The 16045-nt window shown below is 37.4% G+C and overlaps 1 protein-coding gene across 1 annotated transcript; it reads right to left on the bottom strand.

The window, feature by feature from the left end:
• Positions 1 to 5250: 5250 nt before the first annotated feature.
• Positions 5251 to 9624, bottom strand: LOC148025011 (diaminopimelate decarboxylase 1, chloroplastic-like). The gene is made up of 9 exons (XM_087694708.1): positions 9609 to 9624; positions 8904 to 9476; positions 8271 to 8445; positions 8047 to 8196; positions 7196 to 7357; positions 6869 to 7054; positions 6304 to 6426; positions 6084 to 6173; positions 5251 to 5994 (listed from the first exon to the last, which is right to left on the bottom strand). Exons 2-9 carry the CDS (start codon positions 9425 to 9427, stop codon positions 5914 to 5916), a joined length of 1491 nt encoding a protein of 496 aa, XP_087550834.1. The 5' UTR covers positions 9428 to 9476; positions 9609 to 9624; the 3' UTR covers positions 5251 to 5913.
• Positions 9625 to 16045: the final 6421 nt, after the last annotated feature.

Below are 16045 nucleotides of genomic sequence, written 5' to 3'. Positions count from 1 at the left end.
AGAGAGAGAGAGGACTAGGCTACAACAAAGGAGGGAAAACATGAGAGGGATAAAAGAAAGGAGGAAAGAAAAATGAGTGCCAAGCTTTTTACTCATTTGAATTTAGATTAAACCAATCATTATCATTAATCCAGATATGTCACTAAATAAAAGTGATCGGGACTGTATGCCATTAATGCAAAGAATATCATAATCACGAATATAAGAGGCTAAAAATAGATTTTAATAATAAAAAATCATAATATTATTATGTATATATCTTTTTGTAAAATGATTTTTTGCCTTGTTTTTAAATACAAGTTCCATTACTTATGAAGGCTTTGCTCCTATTGGTCTAGAGCACTTTCTCTCTATCTCCTAAAGGCATTTTCGAGACATCAAAACTCCCCTAATGCTTAAACAATTTTGTGCTTGATTTTTAAATGCCTTCAAAAAGATGGAAAAATATTATATTGATGATGCAAGCTCATCAAGCAATTGTATAAGCCTTGATATTGAACTAAATGAGTAAGGGAGGTTGATATGCTTGCATTGGTTTGTGTTGTATGATATTTACAACTTTTGAACTTATTGCTCCTATTGCACCTTAGGTTGGACTTGGTGAGGTTAGATTGATATGGATCTTTGATTTGAAATAGCACTAGATGTGAGGTTAAGGCTGATTATGGTATTTATTCCCACTACTCTTGCCTTGGTTGATTGGTGAAAGTAGAAATAGTCAAAATAAGGCATTGAGGTGTTTTAATTCAAGCAGGTTACTTTTAAAGATTTCTTGAAGTGCCAATAATATGGTGGTCTCCACACTATCTCTAAGAGGGTAGTGCTTGCATCCTTAGGTCCTCATCTGTTTCCCTATTGAAATCATGTATTGATTCTATCATATTTCTTACCAAGCTACTCTAGCTACCGTTTTTATTCCCACGCAAGGCTTCAAAAGCATCCTTGTTAATTGTTCCATTAACAAGTTCATGCTATCAATAAGGGTTGTTGCATACTTGCTTCTCTTGAAGGTCATCACTTCACAAGTGAGAAGCATGATATCATTTGACCTATCATAGATGCATTCATTGTTATAGTTGCATTTTCCCTTTTCTCACTTACCTAAAAGTTTCTTTATGGCTTTGGCAATGGACCATTAACACCTAATACCAACACTTGTAGTTCTATTCTAGTACTAAGTGTTAACTTGTAAAGGCCAACTTGAACTACTCAAACCAATCAAGAATATGGCATATTCTTGATGCTTTTAGAAACTATTGGTCAATCTTTAGGTGCTACTTTAGCTAACGATTTGAAGCATAGATCCCTCCCATATCCTCATCTTTAACCAGCTACAATTACAAGGCCACTGTTAGCCTTGGTACCTTTTTGGTTCACAAAGGTTACTCCCTTCTTTCTAAGCTCCAATCTAAGATTCTCTTTTTGCTATTTGATCCATATACATTGCGATTTTTTGCACCAATAAGGACATCAAGAATCTCCTTCCTTTGCAATAAATTTCTCTTTCAAGGTGGGGTGATGCTCCTACATAGTAAACCTTGTGCTTCTTGTTTTGACAAACCAAGTATGATCAAACATTGTAACTTAGCAACATCAATGTGTCTCCCATAAACCACCCTTGACACTAATGTGAGCAAGATTACTAATAGCACTAACTTTTATGTAGCCATCTTGACAAAATAATTGTGCTAAACTATTGAACAAGAGAATAACTAACCACACACTAAAGAAGAAGCCCAACCAACTTTATTTATGCTACCATGTAAAACTAGGATTTTTATATGCATTATAATCATAGCTAATGTTAACCTGAGAATGATTAGGACAAGAAACTAACAATGCTTAAGGACACGAGAGAGAGAGAGAGAGAGAGAGAGAGAGAGAGAGAGAGAGAGAGAGAGAGAGAGAGAGAGAGAGAGAGAGAGAGAGAGAGAGAGAGAGAGAGAGAGAGAGAGAGAGAGAGAGAGAGAGATGCAAAGTTCAACTTCTTCCATTGTAGATCATACAATGGGAGGCTTATTTTGTGGATCCATCCTTAACTTTCCTTTTCATTCCTCCCAATTTGCATTGACAATTTCATCCTTACCTTGTATGAACCCACTTGAAAAAGTGTGCATAATATATGTCAACTCAAATGTAAAATATTAAAAACCTCCCCATGCTCACCTTGGCTTGCACCACTACATTTAAAGCTATTACCTCAACCCATCTTGTTGCCCACATGGAGGCATCAATTAACATTACTTGAAAGTCACTTAATGGTGTAGGTGTTGACATATCAAAACATCTATCTTCTCTATGCCTAAAATAAGAAGATACCATATAAATTGAGTTATGGGCTCTCATGTGAATTCCTGTAGTTTTTGGTCCATGAACATTATCATTGGAATATACCAAACAATCACTTCTTGCTCAAACTCACCACAAGATTCATTTGACTATAACCCAATTAATAAACAACATGCCTTATTCAAGTCAATAAAGATAGTTTGCTTATATGTATTGCTACCCTACCAAGGAAGGGGATTGTTTAAAAAGAATTTAGAACAATCATAGGTATCCATTCAACGCATCAAGTGCCATATGACCATATGTTATAAAGGTGGCACAATTCTCTCAAAAAATGTAATTAGAGTTGACATGTCCATGATGACACTTCTACTTACAAAACATCAACTTCATTTACTAGTGAGCAACCTGAGATTTAAGCATGGATTGAACAATGTGTGAGAATATATTACCCATGTAGAAGTAAGTTAGCAAATACAAGATAACCTTATAATAAACCAATAGATGTATGGTTAAAATCATATACTTTTACAAAAATTGAGACCTTAACAAATTGACTTGAAATTATATTATTTGTAATCACATCTATGCACCCACATGCATACCAAATACACATGCACCCAAGGTGACATTTTTTATGCAACACTCATAAGCATACCAATACAAACAAAGAGAGAAGCAATTTTCTCATTTTTACCACTAATTTCAAAAATGATAACAAGATATAAAAAATCCATACATCATGCACATTGTTGATTACCACATGTTCTGCTTACATGTATTAACGAGTTTTATAAAATGCCGCAAAACATTCTCTCCAAAAACTCTTCCCTATCAAAGGACAATCCTAAGTGTCATAATGGGAAATGCTAACAAAAGCTTAAATGTTCCAACAAGGTTTAAAAACTACAACATGAATCGTCCTTACGCAAACTCCACTTCACTTGGCAAGAAGCTATAGGATAGGCACTGTAACCTTTCCTAGATTGTTTTCTCCAACCTATTTTATTATTTGTTATTCTATAAATTATCAATTCATAACATCATATCAATCTTTGATTAAATACCATGCTTGTTTTTTGATTCCACAAGTTTAAGTGAAAAACTACCCATGCTTGCATTGTTTTCTTTTTCAAAGAAAATCATTGCTTGTGTTATGCCCTATTAATGCTTGCAATATGCACTCTTATTCCCCAAAACAATTGAATTATCATACTAATAATAGCTAATGCATTATTCAAAATAATAGAAATCCTAGTTATCCTAGTTATATACTAATTTGCATACTTGGATACACGTGGTTTGCAAGAATCCAAACTAAAGATATCGATGAGCGTTACACGAACTTTTATACTTAATTGTAAGCAAAATGTTGTCAATCAATAATATGACCTTGACATGGGCAGCATCAAAACCTAATGTAGCACCTATTGATCATACCAAAATCAATCGCTATATTGATTTTAATGAACTATTTTTCATGAACGTGGTTGCACTTCCAAGTTCGTGTAATCCAAGTGTGCATAAAAAGCATTGTTGCTTCAAGGTTTGGTTCGTATAACTTTTCCCAAGAATTTCACAATTTGCACAATTTGATGGTGCTGCTTAACCTAACCAAATGTAAGTAGCTTGCTTGATAGCTGTTAACTATGCATACTAACATTTGGATTTTACGTTAGTTTTACTTATTGTTGAGTAAACCTTTTAGTTTTACGTTAGTTTTACTTATTGTTGAGTAAACCTTTTAGTTTGCTAGGACCAACCAAATGACCTAGCCATTAGTTGGTCAACACCTTATCAATGCCAAAAGGATATAGACATAACCCCACATCAAACCCATAAAGGTGAAAACCATGCTGCGTGCCATATCAACGCAATGTACACTACAAAATCTCTCATCAACCATTTGACAAGGTAGCTTCAATAACCTCGAGTTTATGCACTGATCCCTTTTCATGGGCAAAAAGAAGAAAATAAAGATCTCCCATATTACAGAACAAATCCCACAAACATAGGGCAGTCTATGAAACTTAACAAGCGCAATAGTACATACACATATTGTTATTCCAACATATATCAATCAAGAACATGGCTCATGCTATGATAAAGACCAAACAAATGCCCTACTTTTACTCATTTAATTCCCATCACATTCTCATCTTGCCAATCCAGGTTATAGAGGAGAACCTCTCCTATGGTCTCTACCATCATTGTGCCTTCAAACATTTGATATTGTGATGATGTCAAAAGTAAAAGGCTTTCCATAGTGAGTTAGGTCAAAACTGCAAAATTCTTTGTGCATATCACCTTTCCATGAAATTTGGGAAGGAATTTCACATAAAATAGGGAGCTCTGTTTGTTTTGATAAACTTGAGTGACATGCACAATAGTTTCATGTTGTATAATTACCCCAACACTTATCAATCAAAAAGGCAACTCATGATGTGTTTTGGGAAGGAATCCCACAAAAAATAGGAGTGATGTTCCTTTTGTGAAATGTTCATGCCCTTTTTCCGTATTGCTCTTCTAGACGGTTAACTCAATAACATAAAAAATAACAGAAAAACTACCTTCAAATAAGAAAACATTCGCAAATGCAAGTGTCTTTTCTAACTTCTCACAAAACCATATGCTTTACAGCCATAACTAGAGCTTCTCTTATTTATACACTGCTGCTTCTTAGGAAAGTACTATAGCTATATTCAATTAAGCTATACTGATGTTTGACAAGAACTCAATACTTAAGTCCAAAATAGAATACAAATAATTCGAGAACAGCTCAATCAGTATGTTCATTTTCTTGACAAGTTAGTAGCTGAAGCTCAAGAAAGTGCATAAACCACAACATCATTTGATTATCAAAACTTGATTTAATCACCAAAACTCAATATGCAGTGTGTCTGCTTCAGAGATAAGTTCTCTGATTGTTACACAAACAAAAATGCAAAGGAACCCAGTCAAGAATTCAGCAATGATCAGAACTGTTGAGTTCAATACCTGGACCAACACTAATCTTCATTTCAAGCAAATTTTATGACTCAAAAGCAAATATACCGGCTAAATATCCAAATAGTCTGCATTAGGCTAAGGTTCGCTATGGTATTATTAAATAATAAAAATCAGACTAAAGGCAATAGGAGAGTTACCAAACTACCAGAGCTGTAAGAATTCTCTGGGCAGCTTTCTCCATTTTGAGCAATACTCCGTGCCAGTACCAAACAATGCTCACAATCTTCCAAACAGGAAGGCGATAACTTTAAATGACTGTAATTTGCTGGAAATGTTCAGAGTATGAATCAATGTTTGACTTTTCTGGCCAAGGTTTCGGTGCAAAAAGGATCCCGTATGATCATTCTTCCGGGATTAGCCTGAGCCTGTTTACAGCACCAGTGCTTCACTTTCACGTCTTCCCTCTGCAGCTAAGAACTACTAACACATACAGCCCTGACACATCCAGAAGCAGATTGCAGGAAGAGACCAGGAGCCAGCTGAGATCAGGTGGGTTTTTGTCTGAACGATAGATCACAGAAAGTCGCCTCTTATTCTTTAGCAGATTACTGAAGCCAAAATTGTATGCTGCCATTGTAGCAAGTATCAACATCAAGCAAGTAAAGTTTTCTCAGATTAGAGGCCTTCAAAAAGGCGCAAGTGGTCATCAAAAGTTTCCCCCTTTCTAATTTGCTTGATTGATCCATCAGCCTCGACCTGTTAAAAAAAGCAAAAACTGCAGCTTAGAATTATCTGTTGTACCAACCAAGAAAGAATGATGGAAAGACTATGAACAGCAGATGTACCCAATACTCAGGTGGCCTCATCTTTAGATTGTATGATGAGGACATACTCATACAGTAGGCCCCTGCATCATGTACCACCAAGCCAGCACCCTGCAACAGCAGATTTTTAGAGTTAATATCATTAACAGTTGAAGGTCTGCCCACACCTATACTAATAAATCCTTTATTCCCTCTTCTGCATAAAAATTGGAAGGCCAGAAAGCCAAAGCTACGTTATCACCTCAGAAGGGGTAGGCAACTCTCGATCTTTGCCCAAAAAATCAGCAGATTCACACACAGGCCCTACTACGTCAAATGTTGCTATTTCTGCATCATTTGAAGGGGGTGCAACCAGCTCAATATGCTGCAAAAAAAAACATTTGATTGCACAAGTTTCAGTGTGAAGGAAATCGCTCTAAGAAAATCTCCTATTAATAAAAGTCCAACAAAATTTTGGAAATGTATTGACTTATTGTATCAGTCAACCTACAAAACAGTCCACCCTCTAGCATACTTAAGCTACTCAACAGTCTGTGAAGAACACACTAATCATGAAGAATAAACCCACTACAGAATTGTGCTTAATAATACAAAGAACAACAGCAATGCCGGCAGTATGTATTGAAAGCTTCAAAATGCTTTTGCCTTCAGTGCATCAAATGATACAGCAAGGTTTAAGCCCTGATTCTACGAGTTGTATCAACTGCTTCTGGCACTTACATGAATCATTCCACAATGGAAAAGTCAGGACACAACATTAAATATATGAACATTGAGACAAGATATTAGAACAATAAGGAACATACCTGATAAGCACCATACAGGCTGGGACGAATAAGCTCAGACATGCTTCCATCAATCACTATAAAATTCTTGTTTCCATTTGTCTTGACGCCCGTCACTCGATTCACCAAAGCAGCTGTATTTGCAACAAGAGACCTTCCAGGCTCGATAATTAATGTCAAGCCCCTTGAGGAAACCAATTCACGGACCTATCACAAACAAAGTAGATCTCATCTGTGAGTTTTCTTTCAACCATGACCCCAGGCAAGAAACTTCTACATACACATCAGAGAAAAACACAGTACAGTTTTAACATTTCCATGCATAAGGATCAAGATAGAAGTCCTTACAGTATTAATTAGGTCCATCGGGGTTGGTATAACTGCACCAATATGATAGTAATCAATTCCCAAGCCTCCTCCAATATTCAAGTACTTAATGTCAAAACCTTGAGCCCGTATTTCGTCAATATATTTTACCATCAAAACTGCTGCATCTCTGAAAATATCCACCTACATGAAAATTATCTCTAACATAAAATCATTCCCTGATCTGGATAGAAACATTGAGTTTTGCGGTTACACTTGGTGTACGGCATCACATCATTGGTTCAACAAGCATTCAAAGCTAGCTTTCCATGATGTTCCAAAATTACGAGACCTACACTTTACAGTTCCTTCAGTGCATGAATAGTTCATGTGTAACCTGATCTCTATTGACCTCTCTCCCACTTCTTGCTCAGAACATTCAATTCATGACCTGAGCAACCACCCAGTCCCCTTCATTATGAAAGATGCATATCAAAGCTTAAAAGGTTTGTGCATGGATACTTGGAATTTTCAGCTAGCTTCCTACAGCCAAACCGCGCATTCTATTCCCATGCCAGTACTCAGCAGGGCATGTCTTAGAATTACCATATCAAAAATGGTTGCCTCATGTTTCAGGACTGTTTATGTCTGGTAAAGACAAGAAAATCTAAGTCATGTCCAAAGTTTAAAATAAGGCACTATACACACGCACACACATATCTGGCACACTGCTCTTTAGCCTTATATTGCAAGCTCATTTTAGTCCAACAGCAACAAACAGATTTCTCATTTTTAGGTGAAGCTTAATTATTCTCCTGTTGACAAAAAGACAACTTCAAACTTAATCCTCATACAGTACAGAGACAGACAGCAACTATGAACTGCCAACAAACCTTGGTGATGGTGGATCCCAAATGACAGTGTGCTCCAACAAGTAAAAGCTCCTTGGGATACCACTTCACCTCATCCAGAAACCATTGCAGTTTCTCATTTCGAATGCCAAATTTAGAGTTCTTATTGCCCGTTGCAACATAAGGGTGGACCTTCATAAACAATAACAATTTGTTAGCACCTTCTGCAGGAGGAGATCTCAGATGTCAAAATCCATGTTTCATACTTGCGGATCCACATCAGGATTCACACGGAGAAGCACTTTCACTTGTCTCCCTGAGATGCGCCCAGCCTCAACAATGTGTCGCAAATCAAACTCACTGTCAATATTCACGAGGACTCCTTTCTCAGCAGCTAATACCAACTCCTGTAGCAGTTTGCCGTTCCCATTGAATATACACCTAATCACCACAAACTGAATCAAGCAAAACTCAAAACAAAGCTAATAAGGACATTGATGTAGCCAAGTCTCAACAAGAAGCACTAAGTAATTGCACAAGTAAAACCGATTTTGAGAAAACACTACTGAGAAACACCTAACACTCCCAGCTAACTAAAGTGCATATAGATGTCTATACAAAATGCATGTGACGCATATCCGTATTACTAACAAAACACTCTGGGCAACAAGGTTTTTAAAATTTAAGACTGCATAAGTTCAGCTAATGCTCCCTGCAAGCAATCGAAGTAGACCAAATGGAAGCATGAATAAGTATTATTTCGAGTTCTGGAGGTGCAACGAGCATAGTTTGACAGCAACAAAAACGTAGGACACAATTAGAGATGTTGGTGTCATCCCCTCGTGTCTACGGATTACCAGAAAATTCCAGTGAAACAACACAAGAGCAAGAGTACGAACTTGGACGGATCGAATCCTGCATGCAGTACTAGCTTTAGCTCATTCCCACTGACAAGCACTGCCCCGCAGCCAAGACTCAGAAGATGTTCCAAAATCTTCAGATTATTATTGGCCTTCACGGCGTAGCCAATGATGTAATCGAGGCCGTCCAACGCAGCAAGGTAGGCTTCAACATTTCTGGTAAGCTGTGGCTTGCTGTAGAGATAAAATGGCCTCTTTTCCGGCACGGACTCCATGATGTCTTGGACCTTGACATTCTCACAATAAAGGAAGCCGTCCTGTTTCGTACTAAAGCAATGCTGGAAGGAGGAAGGCGACTGCATCACAGACTTCTCTGCGACCTTCTCAGAGACTGTGGCCCTACATTCAAGAGAGGCCTTGCAGGCCGGAGGGTGCGCGGAGAAGCAGGCGAATCTGGCGAAGCCGCGGCCAGAGGAGAGCAGAGACGTGGATCGTGATGCGAGGCCGTGGCCGAGGCCGCGGCTAGGGCAGCCCGGCTGCACAGAGAAGCTGAGGGAAGCCATGACCGGAAGCTTTTGCTAAACCCTGAGCCCCCAAGTCCTCTCACAGTTGCTGGACATCGAAGTTCAGACAATCAATTACCAATTTACCACTCATTTTTTGGACGTAATTCCCAATTCCCCATTTGGTTAGAAAATCATCAAAATACCCCTGCAATCCTTGGCACAGCAGGGAAAGGGTTACCTTGTTGTGAAACTTTTATGGCGATCGCACGAACAGGGCCGATCACACATTGTGACCGTTGAATTTCCCAAATCTTGTGTGTGTCTCTCTCTCTTGCTCTTAGAAAGGCCGATCACACATTGTGATCGTTGGAGTTCCCAAATCTTGTGTCTCTCTCTCTTGCTCTTGCTCCTTCCACCATTCTTGCTCCTTCCACCATAACTTTTGCTTTCGCTCGCGTGCTTCCACTCTCCGAGCTCACTCCCTTCCACCATAACTTTTGCTTTCGCTTGCATGCTTCCACTCTCCGAGCTCACTCCCTTCCACCATAACTTTTGTTGGAGTTCCCAAATCTTGTGTGTCTCTCTCTCTTGCTCTTGCTCCTTCCACCATAACTTTTGCTTTCGCTTGCGTGCTTCCACTCTCCGAGCTCACTCCCTTCAACTGGTATCAGAACCAACCCATTTGAGAAGCTTTTTCATCCTTTACTTCAACTCGGATTCAAAGCTTCAACTCAAGGTTTTATGGCAGTCATTGTATCTTTCTCTCGAGGTATGCATTGAGTCTTTCCTTCTTCTAGCTTGCTCCGCACTTATTTAGGAGCTTCCTAAGGCTTAGTTCAGCTTTGTTGAGTACTTATTGAGCTGAGGAGTAGCCATTTTATTCATTTTTTGAGTAGATATAGAGCATGTTGTAGAAGTCGTGGATAACTATGGTAGCTTAACAACACTGTCCCATTTTAGCCATAACTTTTGCATATGGTATCAGATTTAGGTGTTCTATAGCTAAAAACAAAGAGTGTGACGAGATCTACAGATCTAAGCATTCGAAAAATTGTTTTTTGTTCTCTGTTTCACACATAATAGAACAATTCTAGTTTGGATAGGAAATAGTAAATTTAATCATGTATAGAGATCCAAATTCTGTATTTCTCTTTCATGTTTCTCTCTCCTCTTTGTTCCTTGTTCATATGGATGCGTATGAGAGAGGGGGGGTCATTCGATGAATTAGGGAATGGTTTAAAAGCTAATGGCATGTAGATCGAGTGATTTGGATGTGTCAATGGTTGAAAAATAGCATCAGTGGCTCCTCTTTTTCAAAATACAAGACATACATATACGGATTTTAGAGTAAGTGACTTTTATTTAATTTTTATGATGAATCTTTCATGCATGTGATGGAAAAATGATTGCGAATGATTGAAATATATTTCTTGGTGTCTATAATTTTAGAAATTCATTCATTTCTCTTTATGTGTATTAAAAATATTAAAATTACAAAATATAAAATATAGAATTTAATAAAAAATAGAATTATTCTTGGATTTTGAAGATCAAATGATGTACACATGGCATGAAAATGAGTATGTTAATGGATCACACTTCACATAACTCATGAAATTTAAAAAAATTAATTATATTAAAATAAATGGAAATTTTCATGAAAATAGTTAAATAAAGTAGAAAAAATAAAAAAATATAAGCTTTTACACATTAAAAATTATTAAAAACTAGGAGAATATTTGTGATTGTGTAATGAAGGTAAATCGTGAGGATTTACCTCCATTTCTATGTTAAAGTGCCTATTTACGGATTTTTTCCATGAAAAAATATCACAAAATCTCTCTATATTTGTGTAAGCAAGTAAAATGTAAACGGTAGGGGGGGTGGGACTGAAATGGAAAGATATTTAATCAAGTTGCTGATTTCTTTACATATCTTAGCATATGGACCATGGTTTATATAAGTTTTAAGGGGTTTAGTAGCACGGGTTACCCTAGTGCTATTACCTAGCAACACATCACGACGTTAGTAGAAAAAAAATCATAAACATATTATTTGTGTACTTCACGTTGGCTGGTTTTTAGTTAAGTTATTTGAGCATAGTGTGTTATACACTTTGTATATGCACTCTAAATCTAGTATCAAAAGATAAATTCCTAGATGCATTGCAACTATATGTCTCAGTGTGTCAGCCAATGTTGAGAGTATAAGATTCCCCTTTACTATAGGGTAGTGCGATATCTTGGGAAACTTATTAAATGAGTAATATGTACAATCTCATGGACCGTTACATTTATATTATGAGAGAAGTTTGTTACACACTTGTGTTTCATATGGCCCAAGACCCATAAAAGAGACAATTCTTGTGAAAAATGAAACGATCACGAATCTAGGAACTGGAGTTTTTCTAGATGCATTTCAACACCAGGAATCCAACATAAGTGTATGTTTGTTGATCAGAGTCCGTTTGACCTCACATTTAATGGCCGCAAGGTTTGGTGTTATTATGCACGAAAGATTCATCATAAAAATTAAATAAAAGTCGCTTACTCTAAAATCTACATAGGCATGCCTCGTATTTCAAAAAAGTGGAGCCACTAATGCTATTTTCCAACCGTGCTGACACTAATTTCCAAACATTGACACATCCAAATCATACAATCTATATGCCACTATGCTTCCGAACCATCGCTCATCCCCAATTCATAGAATTAGTCCCCCCCCCTCTCTCTCTCTCTCATACACAGCCATATAAACAAGGAAGAAAGAGGAGAGATAAACATGAGAGAGAAATACTGAAATTGGATCTTTTCATTTATGACATCATTTTCCTCATGATCTAGAACATCGAAGAGTGAAGAAATTTGAGAACTCGTGCCCCAAAGATAGAGGAAGGTCGCAATAGCCCACAAAATATTATTTTTTAATGAGGAGGAAAGGGCATCGAAAAAAACATGCCTCTCCCTCCCTCTCGTGTGATTTTTTAGGCTTCTTCTTCTCTTAAGCATGGTTAAACTTTAACCTATAAATTTACTAGTTCAAATTTCCATATTCACACTTGCTTGCAAGTGGTTCCAGCTTAGATGGAGGGGCAAATTGCCTTGAAATCACAATTCGACTAGATGAGCAGCTTCTAGCACCAAAATCTATCACCTTGGCATTCTTTAGACACTTTTTAGATTTCGAATCTAGAATTTGTGGCCAAGGAGGAGGCTACCAAAAGAGTCATAGAATAGTATAATCTAGCAAAATATGTTGAAAATTTTGGGCACGAGACTTACCACACCTAATGCATAGAGTTCTTGAGAGCATACGATCCTAATAGTAAATGTGGCATGGTGATATTTGGAAGAGGAGAAAGAGCCAAACATATACAAGTCCAACTCAGTAAGGCCTTGGTGGAGAAGACACTAGGGCTAGAACCCAAGGTGGAAAGGAGACTGAAAAGAGATGTCTATACCATGTTGAACATGAAGAAAGACCAGGTTCTGACCAATGATGGCGTCAACATTCAAGACATCCCCAACCCAGAGATAAGGCTCCAAGCAAAGGTTATCCACTCCTTGTTCTCCAACCAAAGGTATAATTCGCTCAGGTATAGAATCAACATGCCCATGTTAGAGAGCTTGGCATCCCACTCCCTAAATGAGCTTGATTGGAATGGGTATGTGAGAAAGACGATTGGCCAATCAGCCAAGGCACTGGCCCTTGAAAGCAAGTCGGCAAGTGGAGAATCCACAACATCAAAAGGTAGAGCTAAAAGAAAGAAACCGTCATCAAAAGCCTTGTTCATTGGGTATAGGGGATTTCTGACGGCTCTTATCCAAGAGGCAATGAAAGAGACACAGAATGATGAAAAATTGGCGAGATACCAGAAAGGTTGCCTCCCCACCATAAACAAGAACAATCCATTGAGAGAATAGTAAGTGATAAAGAGGAGGAAAAGGAAACACAATCTAGCCATGGAAGGGCTAAGAAAGCAAAGAAAAAGACTGCACATGAGAAGCAAGAAGAAGAAAGCTGGAAAAAGGAGAAGGCTGACTTAGAAAAAGCTAAGAAAGAAACTAAGAAACTAGAGGAAGAAAGAAAAAAGAAAGAAAATGAGGATTCGTAGAGGTTAAAAGAAGAATCAAAGAGAACCGAATAGGAGAGAAGGAGGAAGGAAGTTTAAAAAAGGGAAGAATTTAGAAGAAAGAAGAGAACATCACACTAGCAATGCACATGTCCATAGAATAGTAGTGCAGACAGGACGAGATGGGTGTTATGAGCCCACCACAAGATGAAGGCCCAGGCTCAAGAACCCAAGTTCCAAAGATCACACCACCTCCGTTGAAAGAAGGCAAGGACAATGGCCTACTTGAACCCATCCCTGCTCTCCTAGTGCCCACTACCCCAACAACCACAATGCCCAAGGCTCCACATCTAAAGTTGTTGATTCTAGCAATATGCTGGCCTAGGTGCAATTCTTGGTTAATGAAGAAATGGCCCAAGGGACAGGTGAAGGTACCCCTGTAGCAATAACCAAATGACCATCAGTAGAGCAAACTCTGAGTCGAGACAAAAACCTAAGAGGTAGAGGGTGGAAACCTCCATGGAAAGATGATTGAAAATGGTTGAAATATATTTGTTGGTGTCTGTAATTTCAAAAATTCATTCACTTTCCTTTATGCATATTAAAAATAAAACTACAAAATCCAAAACACAAGATTTAATAAAAAATAGAATTGCTATTGGGGTTTGGGGATCAAATGATGTTTACATGGCATGAAAATGAGTATGATGATGGATCACACTTCACATAAGTCATGAAAATTAGAAAACTCAAAAAAATCAATAATTTATATTGAAATAAATGAAAAATTTCATGAAAAATAGTCAAATGAAAGGGAGAAACTAAAGAAAAATATAATTTCACTCTTTAAATTTTATGAAAATTTAGGATAATTTTTGTGATTGTATAATGAAGGTAAAGCATGAGGGTTTGCCTAAGTTTATCTCCATTTGTATATTAAAGTGCATGTTTAGGGCTTATTTCTATGGAAAAATATCACAAAATCTCCCTACATTTGTACGAGCAAGTAAAATATAAACGGCAAGGGATGTGGGATTGAAATGGAAAGATATTTGATCAAGTTGTTGATTTCTTTGCATATCTTAGCATGTGGACCGTGGTTTATATAAGTTTTAAGGGGTTTAGTAGTACAGGTTACCCCGGTGCTATTCCTTAGCAACACAGCACAACAATAGTAGAAAGAAATCATGAAAAGATTGTTTGTGCACTTCATGTTGGCTGGTTTTTAGTCAAAGTTATTTGAGCATAGAGTGTCATACACTTTGTACATGCACTCTAAATATGGTATCAAAAGATAAATTCTTGGATGCATTGCAATTGTATGTCTCGGTGATGGCCAACATTGAGAGTACAAGATTCCCCTTTGTTATAGGGTAGTGTGATATCTTGGGAAAATGATTAAATAAGAAATATATACAATCTCCTAGATCATTATGTTTATATTATGAGAGGAGTCTGTCATGCTTGTGTTTTATGTTGGAAACCGCATATCTTGGGGCCAATCCTCGATATATAGGAGAGTCGTAGGAGCCACAGCACTATGTTAGTTGCGGGGAGCTATTTGTGTATGTGAATCGAGGTGTTGATCACCTATATGTTTGGGATATTCCCTCTATTAATGATTGGAAGTACACGTTTACACAAACGTGTGTTTTATTTAGAGTAGTGTATAGCCTCCAAATGCTCCTAGGGCCGTGCGACTGTAAGGGTGGTTTGGTGAGCCTAGGAGGCCCGTAACTAGAGCTCTAGATCCACTGTCATGCCCATTTTAGGTCCCAACAATGATAGAGTATGCAAGCTCATCCATCTCATCCCAAGCACCCTATTCCATAAGTATAAAGGAGCTATCATACTAGAAAGAGACATCTGCTTTGTGTTTATTGTGCAAGAGGTGATGCTTTTTCCTAGGATTTTTCCTCCCAATGTATTGAAATCAAATTCATCTTTCAATATGTTGTATTGAGGACACATTCTTACACCATGTTTTAATGATCATGGCCTAAAGACTGTGATGTTGTATCTTACTACTCTTGAACTACACTGAGGTTGCTTTATACTAGCATCAATCCTCTTAAGTTGCTTACTAGACTATAGTGTGGTGTGTTCTCTTTGGGATTTGGGTTTTTTTGCATATGCTAGTATTCTTGGGTTGAATCTAATTCACACCCACCTCAAACATTGGAATGATAGATGATTTAGCTTGGAGAAATAATTATTCCTTGACATCTTCTATTTCATAAGCTACCTTATTAATTTGTGCCATGAGATATCTAAATTTGAGCTTCCAATTAAGTTGATTTGCTATTGAAAGTTCTACCTCCTTAGACCATGGAATATCATCTATTTGCTTCCCAATCTTGCTTCAACTTGGATAATCTAAACCATGGTATTTCGAAGACTATCTTATATGAGTCACCTAATCCCTCCATTTGGGGAACAACAAAAATTACTCTATATCTAGGACCAAACACTTTGATCAATTGATTGTTGAGAATCTCTAGAGGTCAAAGTCTTCTTTGATTTTCCATTTTAATCTGGAAATGTGTTGGTACTAACCCTTGCATCTTATTAGCAAGATTAAGTTCTTTAATATCATGAATGAT

This window comes from Lygodium microphyllum, chromosome 15, assembly GCF_053477565.2.
Source record: "Lygodium microphyllum isolate KBCC chromosome 15, Lygodium_microphyllum_v1.1.10, whole genome shotgun sequence".
In the NCBI taxonomy this organism is placed as follows: Eukaryota; Viridiplantae; Streptophyta; class Polypodiopsida; order Schizaeales; family Lygodiaceae; genus Lygodium; species Lygodium microphyllum.
The sequence above is the reverse complement of the archived record's forward strand: the minus strand, read 5'-3'. Positions and strand labels throughout refer to the sequence as shown.

Bases quoted from the DNA above. Each gene is read 5' to 3' on its own strand.
- LOC148025011 (XM_087694708.1), bottom strand. From the start codon at position 9,427: ATGGCTTCCCTCAGCTTCTCTGTGCAGCCGGGCTGCCCTAGCCGCGGC. The intron at 7,358-8,046 runs GTTTGTTGGCAG...ATTTTCATGTAG, and splicing joins TGGGATCCACCATCACCAAG to GTGGATATTTTCAGAGATGC. The intron at 5,995-6,083 runs GTACATCTGCTG...TTTTTTTAACAG, and splicing joins TGAGGCCACCTGAGTATTGG to GTCGAGGCTGATGGATCAAT.